Source organism: Peromyscus maniculatus, chromosome 2 (genome assembly GCF_049852395.1).
Source record: "Peromyscus maniculatus bairdii isolate BWxNUB_F1_BW_parent chromosome 2, HU_Pman_BW_mat_3.1, whole genome shotgun sequence".
NCBI lineage: Eukaryota > Metazoa > Chordata > Mammalia > Rodentia > Cricetidae > Peromyscus > Peromyscus maniculatus.
In genome coordinates, this window is record NC_134853.1 from 138,597,735 (window position 1) to 138,615,288 (window position 17,554).

At 44.1% G+C, this 17,554-nt stretch overlaps 1 protein-coding gene across 13 annotated transcripts in view; it reads right to left on the bottom strand.

Moving 5' to 3' along the window:
- Positions 1 to 17,554, bottom strand: part of Ccdc30 (coiled-coil domain containing 30) — a 98,152-nt gene that overhangs the window by 59,679 nt on the left and 20,919 nt on the right. For 4 of the 13 annotated variants that reach the window (XM_042271780.2, XM_042271779.2, XM_042271781.2 and 1 more), the window contains exon 5: positions 15,680 to 15,795. In XM_042271780.2, the coding sequence (XP_042127714.2) occupies positions 15,680 to 15,795 (116 nt within the window). Of the gene's footprint in view, positions 1 to 893; positions 1,020 to 2,585; positions 2,685 to 6,587; positions 6,611 to 6,666; positions 6,785 to 15,679; positions 15,796 to 17,554 lie in introns of those variants that run through there. The other 9 variants (XM_042271777.2, XM_042271773.2, XM_076564941.1 and 6 more) reach the window with 7 other exon arrangements.

Genomic DNA, 17,554 nt, shown 5'->3' on the forward strand with positions numbered 1-17,554 from the left:
TGACACTTACTTTAGGAGAGAAGCTACTTGATGTCCTCTGAAAGCTTTGAAGTCAGAGGGAATGGAAGGTGGGGGTGGGGGTGTAAAAAGGCAGCAAGGGGGAGGGGGCTCCTAAAGCCAGCCTAAATGAGAACGGGAGGGTGGGGCCCTAGTCTAACAGGTTGGAGCCCTAGTAAGAAGAGAAGAGACACATGGGTCACACCCTGTCAAGAGGACGAAGAAGGCAGCCAGGCCTTCCTAGCCTCCAAGACTGTAAGGAAATAGATTTCCATTGCTTAAGCTACACAGCCAATGGTACCGAATGACAGTGCCCCAAACTAAGTTATATTTTCCTTATTGTGTTGCAGGGCCCAGGCATGAGAGCTCAGTATGGGTGTGTGAAGCAGGAAGTTGGATGTCTTCCTCCATGACTCTCTGCCTGTTCCTTTGAGGCAGGGTCTCTCACTGAATGGGAAGTTGGCTGCTTCTGCTCGGTTGGCTGGCCACTGATCTCTGCCTCCCAGTGCTGAGGTTTCAGACACACACAGTCATGCCTAACTTTTTTTTTTTTCTTCCAAGACGGTTTCTCTGTAGCTTTGGTGCCTGTCCTGGATCTCGCTCTGTAGATCAGGCTGGCTTCAAACTCACAGAGATCTGCCTGGCTCTGCCTCTCAGTACTGGGATTAAAGGTGTGCACCACCACCACACCCTGCTTTTTTTTTTTTTTTCTTCATGTCTAAATTTTTACATGGTGCTGGGGATTCGAATTCAGGTCCTCATGTTTGCATAGCAAGGACTCTTACCTACTGAGCTGTCTCCCCAAGGCCATAATTTGTTTTAAAATAGAAACAAATGGTCACATGAAATCCCTAAACTAGAAAAACAAGAAGAAACCGCCACCCTGAATGTGATACCTCACTATCCACTCTCAAGGACTTCTGAATAGTAACAAAAGCAGACGCCAGTTGCTGTCGCTTCTCTCGGTCTTCTGACAAGTCACTGTCAAGCACTTTAATATTTTCTTGGCTCATTTTCAATATCTGGAAAAAGCATTTTGCGTAATTCACTTTGTGAACTATTACAATAACCTTCTTAACTCAATGTTAAAATCACGTGTGGGATATAGAGACTTAGGAAAACTCGTTCACAGGACCCATTTTTCTCTGCAAGCCAGTTGACAAAACTGCTGCATGTAGTGAGCCTTGTCCTGCCTACAGCACAGCCACCATGGTAGGTGGAATAGGTGCTTTGAAGGCATTTTATAAATGTTAACCATGTACTAAATATGTTTAAATTTTATTATTTATTTAGTGGGAGGGAGAATACACACACAATATTTGTCAGAGGGCAGTTTCTGAGAGTTAGTTTTCTTCTTCTACTATATGGGTCCCAGGAATCAAACTCAAGTTGTCAGGTTTGGCAGCAAGCACCTTTACCCTCTAAGCCAGTGGTTCTCAATCTGTAGGTCGACCCCCAAAGGGGGTCATGAACGACCCTTTTACAGGGGTGACCAGAGACCATTCTGCATATCGGATATTTACATTGCAAATCATAACCGTAGTAAAATTACAGTTACCAAGTAGCAATGAAAATAATTTTATGGTTGGGGTCACCACAACATGAGGAAATGTGTTATCAGCATCAGGAAGGTTGAGAACCACCACTCTAAGCCATTTCCCCAGGCCCCAAATGTAAGATATTGACAGAATCCTCCCAAATGAAACACTGATGATAACTGAGGTAATAATTGTAATGGCTGCCGTTTGCTCAGGGTCTGTCATGCATCAGACACTATGGTGAAGGCTCTACATGGATTATCTCACTGTTTCTGAAGGATCTCTATGGGATGGGAACGTAACTATCATCACATTTCAGGCATAGGTCTCGGATGTTACATCATTTCCTAAGGTCATACAGCTGTTGCTGACTTTCAAGTCCACATTTCATAAGTGCTTACTTTTAATTTCTGTTCTATACAGACACATCCACATCCACTTTTTGTTGGGTGTAAAGACTACCAGGGAATCTGCCTAAAATCAAAATGAGCCTTCGTGAGCACAGAGTGAGAACCCCCTTGACGTGCTCCGTGGAAAGAAGAGGCCGTCAAGGGCAAACACACCTGGCAGGGCAGAGCCGTGGCCCTGTGTTTTAGCACCATCAGTGTAAGAGCTGGTTACTTCATCATTCTTAGCCTCAGTTTCCCCTGATGAAAACCAAGGACAGCAGTGCCTGGACATATATGGACACTCTGCTCAGAGACAGTGCGCCGTATTGTTCTGAACTCTCAGCAAGTTCAGTCATCTCGATGGTTTCCACAAGCCTCGCTGACTTCTCTGTGGAGGTCTTCTGTAAACTTTTCACCAGAATGAGCTGGAGATGGACCATCCCCAGAGCTGTCCTTCCTCTCTCTGCCTGTCTGCAGTGTTATGTGAATTCTTACGTGGTTTGCCTCACGTGTCTTAAGAAATATAACTGAAGAATTATCTTTTCAAGCAGGGGGATTAGGTGCTCAAGGGTAGCCTTGGCTGCATGGTGAGTTTGTAGCCAGGCTGACTGTACGAAACTTGTCTCAAAGCAGAGTATCATCTTTTATTTTCATTTCTTACCTCATTAAAATCCTGAACTTTAATTGCCTCTTGGTCTTTCATACTGGTATCTCTTCAGTCTTCCTATGTTACTGATAACTCGGGCTCCCAGATGGAAATCTCAATCCAAATAAATCACCAGGTTAAATACACGAAAGCCTTACTAAAATATCCTTAAAATAAGCTACATTTGTTCAAGTGAGTATTAAATTTTTATTGTTATTGTGGGGGGGGTGCGTGCGCATGCACATGGTGTGTGAGGGCATACTCATGCAATGGTACACATGTGGATGAAGGTCAGAGAACAACTTTTGTGGAGTTTTTCTCCTTCTACCTTTTTGTGGTTCCAGAGGTTGAACTCAGGTCTCCAAGCTTGTACAGTAAGCACCTTTACTCATTGATCCATCTTGCCAGACCCCCAAATAGACTACATTTCTTTTCTTTTAAAAGACACATTTATTCTTGTTTTATGTGTATGAGTGTTTGCCTTTATGTGTGTATATGCACCACATGAATGCAATGACTTTGGCAGCCAGAAGAGGGCATCAGACCTCCTGGAACCCAAATTACAGATGGTTGTCAGGAGCCATTATCACGAGATATTACAGGCCGCAGGATTATACAGTAGGGATTCAGCTGTCATTGATAAAGGTCAACCTATCAAAACCAAGGGTTCTGGTGGAGGACTAAGCTATCACACAAGGCATGTTGGAGTTATTGCCTTTTTGAATGAATTGGCTGTTTCTTACTACAGACTTCTTGCTGCAGAAGCCATAGCTTATTCTCATATGCTACAAATAAATTGTAATTTATTTCTGACAGTTTAGAAGTGTTTGATCATGTATTGGGCACAATTTCCCCTATGCATTTGGGGTATATTGATAACATCCCCTAGCTATGTGTGAAAACAGTCACACAGTCAAAAGCTGTTCCCACAACCAGATCTTTGCTCCTTTCTCCAATGTAAAGGTAGAGAGGTCTGCCTTCCTGCGGTTATCTTCACTGGCAGACATTTGGTCAGTGTTAAGTGTCCAGACAGAAGAATCTCATTTGAGACATTCTCAGACACCCAAGGACACTGAATTACAACATGTCTGAATTTGTTGATTCACAGCCTTTAGATAGACAGGGAACAAGTGTGCCCTGGGCTCACCCCGCCACCGGATAGGAAAGTGCTGCCCCAAGCTAACCTCACACTAACAAATTCTTAACACTTCGTACTTACGTTCACCTCAGTTTATTAATTAGCTTATTATCTAACCACACTTAGGAATGCAGTATTACATGGGTTCCCTTTTCCCTTCTTAGATTTCCCTAATTGATTTAAGGCCTCTCTCCCTCTCATTTGACCTGTTCCCTTTAAGAGTTCACTGAGGCTTTTACTAGTCCCTCCCTCTTTGAGTCATAAAGAAAGCCTGACAGTCCCTGCCTCTGTAAACTCTTATCGGCCTTTTTTATGACCCTGAAAGAATTCAAGCCTTGTGACCTTGCTTTAGCCAGAGAATTGCTGATTGTATGTGTATAAAAACTGGAAACTTCAGAGACTCGGGGTAGAATAAAGAGAGATCAGAGGCAGAGAATAAAGAGACATGGATAGAAAGAGCATGTTGTGAGTAGATTCATTCCCCATCCCTCATATTTGTTCCTTCGCTGGTTGTAGCACCCTTTGAACTCTGGGAGAAAGCCTTTGAGGCCAGCACTAAAAGACTTTCCGTAGGTTGTGAGCTGCTGTGTGAGAGCTGGGAACTGAGCCCGGATTCTCTGAGAAAGGAGTCAACACCGCTGAGCTGTCTCTCCAGCCCCAAGCGACATTTCTTAGGTATTTTTCTCTGAGACAAACCCCATGAAGTATCTTCCAACAAGTTTTACCTTCTTTCTCGGGTTAGATCAACTGTTCTTTTTATTCCTGATTTGGGCTTTTGCTGTCCGGCAGTGAGCCAAAGGGAACCAGCATTAGAAAAAAGCTCTAAAGCATCCTGTTGCATTAATCAAGTTACTCTTTACAGTCCTCGTGTTCAAGGTCCAGAAAACAGGAATAGCAATCTCAAACTGATGAGCTAGAAAGGAGAAGGGATGCTACTTTAAAACATGGATGCAAAGACGCCAGAGTGAGTTAGATTCCTCCTGACAGTAGTTGGACAAAATGTTGAGAACTGTGTTAATTTATAGCATGGCCTAAAGAGGAGGAAGACTATATTTTTCCCCAAAGCATCTTCTCCCTCATCATTACTCAACATCCATCCTAGTGAACACTTTTGCATGTCCCCCATAAGACACTCTAATGCATTCAACACTCAAGGCAGGCATTCCTTAGCCCCACTCACATGATGCCTGATGCTTTAATATAAAACAGGGAGACACCTAAACTCTTAGAACTAAGACCACCCTACATTTTCCTACTATTAGAATGTCATCCTGAACAAGAACACCAATAGACATGCTTACATGGATGGGGGAAAGATCAGGAGGCCTCAATCCCAGACAAAGAACTACAGGCAACTAAAGAAGGATCAGAGCGGGAGAAACAGTCTGCCCCAGAGTCACCAATTGGCTATCCAATACCAAGTGGTCAGTCCTGAAAACACACACATACCGGTAACATGGTACAGACCGAGGAGGTTGTATTTATATATTTAAGAATCTGTGTGTATGTGTGTGTGTGTGTGTGTGTGTGTGTGTGTGTGTGTGTGTGTGTGTGTGTGTGTAGCAACAATTTAAGAAGAGGCCATGAATTTGAAAAAAGCATGGTGGAGGGGGTGTACATGGGAGGCTTTGGAGGGAGAAAAAGGAAGAAATGATATAATTACAACCTCAAACAATCATTTAAAGTTAAAAAAAAACTACAAGCAAAAAAAAAAAAAAAAGAGAGAGAGAGAGAAAAGAATGCCATGTATTTTAACTTTTTTTTTTTTTTTTTTTTTTTTTTTTTTTTTTTTGGTTTTTCGAGACAGGGTTTCTCTGTGTAGCTTTGCGCCTTTCCTGGAGCTCACTTGGTAGCCCAGGCTGGCCTCGAACTCACAGAGATCCGCCTGCCTCTGCCTCCCGAGTGCTGGGATTAAAGGCGTGCGCCACCAACGCCCGGCCTTAACTTTTTTTTTTTTGAGACAGTCTCACTGTGTAGCTTTCGCTGTCTGATCGCACTCTGTAGACCAGGCTGGCTTTGAGCTCACAGAGAACTGCTTTGCTTGCCTTTGATTCCCAAAGCCAGACTTACAGGTGTGTGCCATCACAACTGGCTTAAAGACAGATTTTTAAAAATGTTTAAGATACTTAGGCATATACCCAAGGAGTGCTCAACCATACCACAAAGATACATGCTCAGCTATGTTCATAGCAGCACTATTTGTAATAGTCAGAACCTGGAAACAACCTAGATGCCCGTCAACTGAAGAATGGATTAAGAAAATGTGGTACATATACACAATGGAGTACTACTCAGCAGAGAAAAACAATGACAGCATGAAATTTTCAGGCAAAAGGATGGAACTAGAAAATATCATCCTGAGTGAGGTAACCCAGACCCAGAAGGACAAACATGGTATGTACTCACTCATAAGTGGGTTCTAGATATAAAACAAAGAACAATCAGACTGCAACTCACAGAACCAGGGAGACTACCTAGCAGGGGAGACCCTAGGATGACTGTGGCTTATAATAAGTTTTGGTTTTACTCAATCACTGGGCAAGTTTTAGTGAAACATTTCACTATTAGGATAAGAATTTGTACTGTATCAAGCTGATTATAGAAAAAAAAATTCCCATATTCAATTTCAGAAAAAATAAAACTATCTATGATACATTAAAAAAATGTTTAAGATAGCCTTTTCAAATAATATGTTTGAAAACTGAATAATAATTTATAATTTATACTTAATATATAATAACACTGGCTGACATAGCTTATTTTATATTTGAAAAATAATATATTTGAAAGCATTTGAACATATTTTACAAATATGTGTGTAAAATTTACCATCACTTATGGCATACTGAATACAGTTCTGCATCTGAGCAATTACATACTTCATGAAACCAGTGACCAAAGTCTGAAGGTGGAAATGGATGCAAATGATGAGCTCTCTGGTGTCTAAAGGGAGCTCACCTCACCTGTCAGTCAGCAAAAACAAAGGAAAGCCAGTGACTTGTCGCAGGTTGCTCCTTCACAAGGGCCAGTTGCCAAGGACTTTGGGAACAGTTTAACGGCTCAGAACACAGCACTGGGGATGTTCTGTCTGGGAGGCGGGGCTCACTCCATGCTCCTGACTGTAGACTGACAAGTAGGTCCTGCTGCTGTCCCCTCTCAGTCACAGATGGCTACGGCATTATAGAGGATGAAACACTGCTTACTCACCTCTATGTGAAGTGGCTTCTGTACACATCATTGGGCATGCTGTTATGTTAGGTTAGAAGTAATTCCCTATGTAAATCTCTATGAATCTCCACGAGAGTTGGTACTGTGTAGAAAATGAACTCTAGAACCAAATAAGCCTCTATCAACTCCTGGACAACTCTTTTTTTTTTTTTTTCCTGGCCAACTCTTGCTTTGGTCAAATCCCCTAAAGCTCTCAAAAATATGCAGATATATATCTTCTTTGAGGATGTCTGCACCAGGGATCATGTGAGCCGCTCTTTGTGAGAGTCTCGCACTCATCGTGGCTCGATAAACATTAATACACCGTGGACACTGTTATCCTTGACAAATAGCTTGAATTTCTTCTTGACAAAAGCCATCCCATGTTTCTACTTTGTGTCTACGGGTAGAGTTTGTGCATGCCACCATCTGTGGAGGTCAGAGGGGAGCTTGTGGGAATTGGTTCTCTCTTTCCACCAAGTATGTCTTCATGCAGACAGACAGCGACAGGCATCTACTTATTGATGGACCTGATGGCATTTAGAAATGCTATCATGTTTTTAGGTGTTTAAGGAAAGGCAGTGACTTCCCTTTAAAAAACAAAGAATGACCTGCACGTTTTTTTATTTTCAAGAAAATTCTCCAGGGAAAACCTGCTGCAGGGCACCCAGACGTGAAGGCGTGTTGACAGGTGTGGCGCTGGAGCAGGAACAGAGCTTTGCTTGTGTAGTGCTAAGGACCACAGTGACTGGGCTTGAGAGATTCAGGGGCAAAACCCCGGGCTCTGAGGTCAGGTGGAACTGTGACACCATGGGTTTGTTTGTTTGGTTGGTTGGTTTTTGGTTTTTCGAGACAGGGTTTCTCTGTGTAACAGCCCTAGCTGTCCTGGAACTAGCTCTGTAGACCAGGCTGGCCTCAAACTCACAGAAATCTGCCTGCCTCTGCCTTCCAAGTGTTGGGATTAAAGGTGTGTGCCACCACCGCCTGGCGGACACCACGGTTTTTACAGTTATGAATCTGTGGCCTTGGTTCCCTCAGCCAGGTGAACAATTGCTGCCTCCTGGGATTTCTGTTAGCATTTTGTGAATTCTGTCAACTGAGCACGGTAGTGCACAGCTATAATCCCGGCCTTTGGGAGACTGGGGCAGGAGGGTAGCAAATTTGGGGCCAGCTTGGGCTACAGAGAGAGATCTTGTCTGAAACAGCAATATAACAGGATAAAACAAAAAAAATCCATGATTTATGGCAAATCACCAGTACTCACTACAACAAGTAGATTCTCAAGTATTAGCTTCCACATATATTAAGAAGGGCTTCCCAGAGAAATATAACCAACAGATTTTACACATGCAGAGAGAGAGAGAGAGAGAGAGAGAGAGAGAGAGAGAGAGAGACAGAGACAGAGACAGAGACACAGAGAGACAGAGACAGAGAGAGACAGAGTCTCCCTTCTTTTTTTTTTCCATTCACTCCCTCAGTTGATTGGATGAGGCCTACCCACACATGGTTGGCATGCTTCCCTCAGTCTGCAGATTCAAATGTTAACCTATTTTGTGAAGGTTCTCAGATGCACTAGGGATATCTGAAGCCCATTCAGGCTGACATAAAATGAACCTGACACTATCTTTTTATTTCCTTTTGTCATAAAATACAATAAGCAGTGGTCAGGAAAGACTGCCCACCTGCAGGCTGAGCATCCATGACAGTGATGGAGGGTGCCAGGTCAAGGTTGAGAAAACAGGCTCGTGGGAAACAACTGTGCTGACCTGCTGACCACAGCACTCAGCTCACCCAGTTCCTCAGCTCAGAGGGATCCTGGGGTTAATAGCTATTGGTAACTCATCACCTGGCTGCCAACCTTAGTTAAGGCAGTTGCAGCCTTTTCTTTGTGAAGGAACTTTAGAGGGAAAAAAAAATCCATTTTCAGTTACCACCCTCCTTCAGGAACTGCCTTAAAAAGTCCTTTAACTCACATGGATCACTGTTCACTGATAATGTTTGATGGGTCTCCCAATGTGACAGACACCTATAATCCCAGCACCCAGGGAGCAGAGGCAGGAGGCTAAATTCAAGGCTAGCCTGGCCTACCTAATAAGCTCCAGGTCAGCCTGGGCTAGAGAGACCCTCTGCCTCCCCTGTCTCTACATATCATATACTATTATCTATATAGTTAGTAATCTATGTAATTATAGGCTATATCATCTATTAACTCATCAAAGAAGAATGTTTATCTGCAATGATCTGTATAAGTGTGCTCCAGCATGTGGGTGAAGTGTATCTTGTCATTTTCTAAGTACATATCTATTTCAAGTTTCAATAAGGAAAGGAAATCTGGTTTATACCAAAGTCTAGAAGATGACTGACACACAGATCTACTCAAACCAAACTCGTGAGGCTCAATGCTGCGTACTGAGGAGACTGAGATGGCTTCTGAGCATCTTTTACAGTAAGAGAGATAAAGAAGGTCACGTGATGCTGGGCACAGAGGGAGGCAGATTAGGCAGGTGTAGCTAAGGGTCTTCTCCCAGACCAAGAATTCTATGATACAGAGGGCCACTTCAGGGGATACCTGAGCAAGATGAGGCCTCCCTGTCCCTGGGGTTCCCCCACAGGCTATGACTGCGGCAGAACTCTTGGCTAGCTGAGGCTGCCTCAGTCTGATCCCCGTCCTGCTCTGACATCTGCTGGAAGGGATGCTGCACCTGCACCAGATCTGAAGGCTCTACCCGCCTGTACCTGCTCTTCATAGATCCGTCCCTGGGCTTCCTCAATAACTCCTGGGATTTTAAGGTCATCTTGGGACCTGCCTCCTAGGTTAGCCTGCCTCCTATGGATGATGGAACAGATGCTGCCATCGTGGTCACCACCATAGACAAAAGAAAATGACTGTATCCGAAATGAAATCACTTTGGGGCTGAAGAGGCGGCTCACAGTTAAGGGCACATGTTGCTCTTCCAGAGGATGTGGGTCCAGTTCCCAGCTATCTGCATGGTGGCTCACAACCATCAGGAACTCCAGTTCCAGGGGATCCGATGCTCTCTTCTGACTTCTGTGGGCACCAGACACTCATGGGGTGCACATACATATGTGTAGGCAAAACAAACATACACATAAAAATTTCTACATCGAAAAAGAAATGAACTGAAAGCATTTCAGCCATTACCACCAGAGAAGCCTTGAGGGAAACCCTTTTGGCTTGGGAAGCAACTTAGAGTGACCACTCTTCTTCCACGGTCTGATGGATTTATTCTCCATTTCACCTTCGTACGGAAGAACAGAGAAAATGGGGCAGAAAGATCAGATACAAAATATTATTATCCACCTGTCGCTAGTGGCACACGCCTTTAATACCAGCACTTGAGAGGCAGAGGCAGATGGATCTCTATGAGTTCAAGGCCAGCCTGGTCTACATAGTGAGCTCCAGGACAGATAGGCTACACAGAGAAATCCTGTCTTGATCAAAGTCCGTCGTCCCCCCAACCCCCGTCCCTCTGTTGTCCCCACCCCCCAGCCAAAAAAAAAATTATCCTTCCCAGACATCATAAGAAAGGGCAAATCTGGATAAAATTCTTATTTTTCCTACAACATCTGAGGAAAATGTAATGGAAGAACAGATTTCACAAGACACTGTATTCTGCTTTGGCCAGCACTCACATGTGGCTCACAACTGCCTAAACTCCAGCTTCAGGTGATCCAACACTTCTGGTCTCTGTGGGTACCTGTACTCATGTGAGCATACTACACACAGACACACATAATTAAAAATAAGTCTTTAAAGCCAGGCAGTGGTGGTGCACAACTTTAATCCCAGCACTTGTGAGGCAGAGGCAGGTAGATCTCTGAGTTCGAGGCCAGCCTGGTCTACAGAGTGAGTTCCAGGACAGCCAGAACTACACAGAGAAACCCTGTCTCAAAATACAAAAACAAACAACAACAACAACAAAAGTCTTAAAAAAAACTCAGTGTGTGAGCAGCTTATAAGAGGTTTTAGTACGAACACATGTATTAGCTGGGTGTGGTGGTGCACACTTGTTATCTCAGTACTTGGGAGAGGAACCAGGAGGAACTGAAGGGAGGGAGTGGGTGTGGATTCGGCCAAAATGGCTGCATGTAGGACTTTCTCAAGCAACGAAAGCAAGGACAAGCAAGCACATGAGACAAACAGACTCAGCCAAGGAGTGCATTTTCTAAAACACAATGAGTTGAAATGAAGGGGATTTTTTAAAAAATGGAATTGTTAGAGAAGAAAAAGTTTGTTTGAAATGAGTAATGCATTGGATGAGATTGGAAATGAACGATATAGAAAAGATGAAATCGACCTGAAGACAGAACAACAGAAACAACCACCCCGACACAAGCAAGCTAGGTAAAAATGAACAGGACCTTTGACGCATCACCAGGGCCCCCAGCCAAGACGCAGCCAGAGCCACAGAGCGGGGAACACAGATTTTATCGGAGACAATAGCTACAGCTCTCACATGCTTTGTGGGAACTGTCAGCCCACAGGAATCAAGACTCACACTCCCCGAGGCGGAAGCTTCCCACTCTGCTCCCTGTGGCTGTGACCAAACTCTGAGCAAAGGTATCAAGGGAAGGAAGGGGTTCATTTAGCTACGGGTTCCAGTCTGTCACGGAAGGAAACCAAGGCAGGAACTCAAGCTGGAGGCAGGAACTGGAGCGGCGGCCACAGAGGAACACTGCTTACCGGCTAGCTGTGCCTGGCTAGCTCAGCCTGTTTACTCCGACATCCACGATCACCTACGGGGGTGGCACTGCCCACGGTGGGCTGGGTCCTCTCACATCAACCATTAATTAAGGAAATGTCCCCAACTGACTTGCCCACAGGCCAATCTGGTGGAGGAAATTCTTCAACTGAGGGTCCCTCTTCCCAGGTGACTCCAGCTTGTTGTGTGAAGTTGACAAAACCCTTCTAAAATATTTTTTAAGATTAAGTATGTGTAAGATGTGTGCATTGCAAGGTGCAAAACATGGCAGAGAAGGCTGACATCAGGAGACGACACCTCCATCGTTTCGAGGATTCAATATTGTTAAAAGGTAAGGTTTCCTCAAGCTTGTGTGAACAGTGCATGCCAAGCCATCAAACCCCTCACAGGTGTTTACGTCAAAACTGAATGTGGAAATGGTGAAGAACTGGATTAACCCATACAACTTGGAAAAAAGCCCAAAGTCGGAGCTGTGGTGCTTTCTAGTTTAAGACTTATAATAAAGCCACAGTATATAACTGTTTTAAAAACAGACACTTGGATGAGTGGGACAGAGAGTCCAGATGACGACCCAAACAACTGACTCGTTTGTTTGTTTGTTTATTTTTGTTTTTGGAGACAGGATTTCTTTTTGTAGCCCTGGCTGTTCTGTAACTCACCCTGTAGACCAGGCTGGCCTCAAACTTGGAGATCCACCTGTCTCTGCCTCTGAGGTGCTGGGATTAAAGGCTTGTGCCATCACTGCCTGTTTTGTTTTGTTTTTAACTTTTTAATATTATGTCTTCTGCTTGCATGCACATCTGTGCACCACATGCCTGCAGTGCCTGAAGAAGTCAGAAGAGGGCATCAGAATCCATGGGATTGGAGTTACAGCAGGTTGTGAGCGGCCATGTGGATGTTGGGGTTGAACCTGGGGTCTCTGGAAGAGCAGCCAGTGTTCTTAACTACTGAATCATCTCTCCAACCCATACAATTGATTTTTGACAAAAGTGACAATGTAATTCAAGAAAGAAATAGTTATTTTCAACAACTGCTTCTGGGAAAACTAGATGCACTTTAGGAAATGAACAAACCTTAACCCTTTCATCACTGCATAAACAAAAAATTTTCTTTAATAGATCATAAACCTAAATGTGTACGCTAGAACTATAAGACATTTATTAGAAAGGATAAGAATCACTTTGTGGGCCGGGCGGTGGTGGCGCACGCCTTTAATCCCAGCACTCGGGAGGCAGAGGCAGGCGGATCTCTGTGAGTTCGAGGCCAGCCTGGGCTACCAAGTGAGTTCCAGGAAAGGCGCAAAGCTACACAGAGAAACCCTGTCTCAAAAAACCAAAAAAAAAAAAAAAAAAAAAAAAGAATCACTTTGTGGCCGGGCAGTGGTGGTGCACGCCTTTAATCCCAGCACTCGGGAGGCAGAGCCAGGCAGATCTCTGTGAGTTCGAGGCCAGCCTGGGCTACCAAGTGAGTTCCAGGAAAGGCGCAAAGCTACACAGAGAAACCCTGTCTCGAAAAACAAAAAACAAAAAACAAACAAACAAACAAACAAAAGAATCACTTTGTGACCACAGAGCAGACAAAAATAATGTAGACATGCTGGATCCCACCACAAAATTGTAAAACTTTTATGAGTTGACATTTATCTAATTGTTTAAACTTCTACTCTTCATAGAACCCCTGTGAAAAAACAGAGGTGAGGCTGGAGAGATGGCTGCACAATCACCAGGACTGGAGCGTGGACCCCAGGACCTTGTAACAAGTCGGAAGTTCCACACACGCCTGTAATCCCAGCTCCCGGGGGACACGGGCAGAAGCATTACTGGGGCTTGCTGGCTTTCAGCCTGGTGGAGAAAACAGGAGCGCTACATTCAGGGAGAGACCCTGTCTCAAAAGAATATCTATGTTCAGGGAGAGACCCTGCTTCAAAGGAATAGGCAGGGGAGATACTTAAGACACCTGGCCTCCATGCTTGCAGAGGCATGTACATCTTTGGCAGACAAGTGTGTGCATACACTCACACAGATACAAATAATAAATTAAATCTAAAAAATAGAAAATGGGGGCTAGCTCGATGGTTAACAGCACTTGTGCTGAGCATTGGTGGCACACACTTTTAATCCCTGCCCTCAGGAGGCAGAGGCAGACTGATCGCCAAGTTTGAGGCCAGCAAGTTCCAGGACAGCCAATGATACACAGAGAAACCCTATCTTGGAAAAAAAGAAACAAACAAACAAAAGAGCACTTGCTGCTCTTGCAAAGGACCTAGTTCAGTTCCTTTTAATTCCATTGTAAGTGATAATGTCCCACATTTCCTTTCAAATTTGTCAACTGACACAGGTTGTTTCTATCCTTGGCATGTTGTAAACAATGCTGCTATGAATGTGAAGGTAGAAATACATATCTGAGTCCTTGCTTTTAATTTATACCTGGAAGCACCATTACCAGAGCACGTTAATGCTATGGTTAATGCTCTGAGGGATTCCATACTGTCTCCAACAGTGGCTATCACACCGCTGTTGGAGGTACATCACCACAAGCATGGTGTCTTAGGGTTCCTATTGATGTGATAAAATACTATGACCAAAAGTAACTTAGGGAGGAAAGGATTATTTTGCCTAAACTTCCAGGTAACATTGAGGGAAGTCACAGTAAGAACTCAAGGCAGGAACCTGGAGGCAGGAGCTGATGCAGAGGCCATCGAGGAGTGCTGCTTACTGGCTTGCCTCCAATGGCTTGTTCAGCCTGCTTTCTTATAGCATCCAGAACTACCAGCCCAGGATTGGCACTGCCCACAGTGAACTGGGCCCTCCCACGTCAATTATCAATCAAGGAAATGTACCACAGGCTTGCCCATAGGTCAACTGGGCGAGGGCATTTTCTAAATTGAGGTTCCATCTTCCAGAATGACTCTAGGTTGACGTACAACCAGTCAGCACAAGTAGCTATGCACAGTGTTCTAATTCTTCTAGTCTCAACAGCATGTCATTCCTTGTTGTCTTAATAACAATTATCCCAATGGGTATTTGTTGTGGAATATTTATTTACGCCGTGAGAAGATGTGTCACGGTGATTGGTTCAATAAAGAGCTGAATGGCCAATAGCTAGGCAGGAGAGAATAGGCGGGACTTCCAGGCAAAGAGAGGAACTCAAGATGAATCCAGGTGTTTGAGAGTCAGACATACAGTACAGAGGAGAGGTACCCAAGCCAAGTGGCAGAATGTAGATTAATAGAACCAGGTTAATTTAAGTTATAAAAGCTGGTTGAAGAAAAGCCTAAGCTAAGGCCAAGCTTTCATAATTAAAAGTCTCCATGTCATTATTAGTGAGCTGGCAGCCCAAAGGAAAGTCCAAATGCAGGGTTTTTTTTTTAACTTTTAAAACAAAGTTTCTTGAGTACTTTGCACTGTTTTCAATACTATAAATATGGTTATGAAACTAATACAATCTGAAGCTGGAAATACTACATATGAAAGTATATATTAAAAATCAATAGACTGCCAAGAAGAAATGGTTAAAAAAATAATACAACTGTGAATGCCATATTAATAACCACAAACTTTTACAAAAATAAAAGTAATGTTTTTACTTGGTGACTGTGTTAACTGGCGAGATGGCTCAGCAGTGAAGAGCACTTGCTGCTCTGCCAGAGGACCTGCAGTTCTGAGCACCCACATGGCAGTTTATAATGATCTTTATGCAGTGGATCTGACGCCTCCATCTGGCCTCCTTGGGTACTACATGTATACGATCCACAGCCATACATACAGGCAAAACATCCATACATATAAACACAGCAAAACAAGTAAACAAACCTGGCCTTTATACAGCAGCAGTGATGCTACTGTTCAGAACAAGGACTTAAAATCACACATAAGCACTGAGGGGTTAAAGCACACTGGGTGAGAACACCCACCTCTGTATCTTGACGCGCAACAATTGTTAGAACCAGTTCTCCGGAAGGACCAACTTAGAGCACGCCCACACCACTGGTTGCTATCGGAGACACAATAAGTAAACTCCAGGAACTAAAGCACACTGACCATTTCTCCAAGCACCTTTTTCTCGGAGTCAAGCGATCGAACCCGGTTTCTCAAAGCCAGAATTTCCTCGTCTAGCCTCTGGTTATGTTCTCTTGCTTTATGTAAGTCAGTTGCATCTAAACAGAGAAGAAGGCAGTTACTACATGGGTCACAGTTTTCCTTTGGGAGGCACTCGCTCTAAACGCTCATGAGTGCCAGTCTGCTGAGTTCCGCGTAAGTGGTTGTCTGCATTTGTGGTTGTTTGGTTGTCTTCACAGGAGAGTCACCACACCGCCATACCCTCCCAGCTACTGTAACGGAACAGAAGGCTTTGTATTTCTCACTCAAGACTTTTTGAGTATAGAGTTTCCGGAAATACAGGGTTCTGGGAACATGAACCATTTCTTTATTTTCTGTGTGTTTGAGTGTGGTGTGCACATGCATGTCAGAGGATAACTGGGCATCGGGTCTCTCCTTCAACCGTATGGGTCCTGGGAACTGAACTCAGGTCATCAAGTTTGATGGCCTTAACCCACTGAGCCATCTCAATGGCCCTGGAGCTGAAATTTTAGCTGGGTGTAAATTTTTTTAAAGCCCCTGACATATTCTTTTTTTTTTCATGACACTTGCTGTTTGTTTATTTATTTATTTATCTATTTGTCTATCTATCTATTTATTTATTTATTTATATTTTATGTGCATTGGGTTTTTTTTAAAGATTTATTTATTTATTATGTATACAGTGTTCTGCCTGCATGTATGTCTGCAGGCCAGAAGAGGACACCAGGTCTCATTACAAATGGTTGTGAGCCACCATGTGGTTGCTGGGAATTGAGCTTCCGACCTCTGGAAGAGCAGTCAGTGCTCTTAACCTCTGAGCCATCTCTCCAGCCCGCCGGCATGTATGTCTGTGTGAGGGTGTCAGGTATCCTGGGTCCTCCACTTAGCAGTCTTATTAACAGCATTGAGGCGTTCACTAAACAGTCACTAACCAGTCCATTCTTGGTGAGTGCAATCAATTTGACCACCCGACAAGCTGCTTCCCATTCTCTGTCCTTTCCAAGTATTTCTGCGTTAATCTGGGATGTTTGATAGCACCTGGTTTTGGTGTAGTAATGCTGGTCACTTAAAGTTTGGGAATTCTTCTTTGACCTTTTGGAAGTTGTAAAACCAGTATTACTTATTCCTAACATATGTGTTAGATTCATGTGTGAAGCTGCCCGACTGTGGAACTCTCTTTATAGAAGATTTCTAACGATTCAATTTAATGCATTTAGGATCCCTTCCTCTTCCTCCGTCCTCCCTTCCCCCTCCTCTTCCTCTGACAGGGTCTTATTAGGTAGCCCTGGCTGTCTGGGAAGTCACAGCATAGACCAGGCTGGCCTGAAACTTGCATCAGTCCTGCCTCTGCCTCCTGAACGTTGTTTTATTTATTATTGCGTGTGAGTGTGTGCAGGCGTGTGCCTGGACATGTCGCTGAGGAGTGCAGGCGAGGGACAGCTTTTTAGCAGTCAGTCCTCTCCTTCCTCCTGTTCCGAGCAGGCTCTCTTCTTGTCTCTGCTGCAACACTGTGCACTGTTCAAGCTTTCCTCAAGATTACAGATGTGCACCACTGCAGCATCTTTTTAATTGTGAGTTGGGTTCGGGGATTTTTGTGGCAAGCACTTTTCCTGCTGAGCCTTCTCCTTGGTCCTTATCTCTCTCTCTCTCTCTCTCTCTCTCTCTCTCTCTCTCTCTCTCTCTCTCTCTCTCTCTCTCTCTCTCTCTCTCCTTGAGACAGGGTCTAATGCAGCTTTGGCGGGGCTGGAACTTGTAATGTAGACCAGACTGACCTTGAACTCACAAAGACCCACCTGACTCTGCCTCCTGAGTGCTGGGATCAAGGGTGTGCCGCCA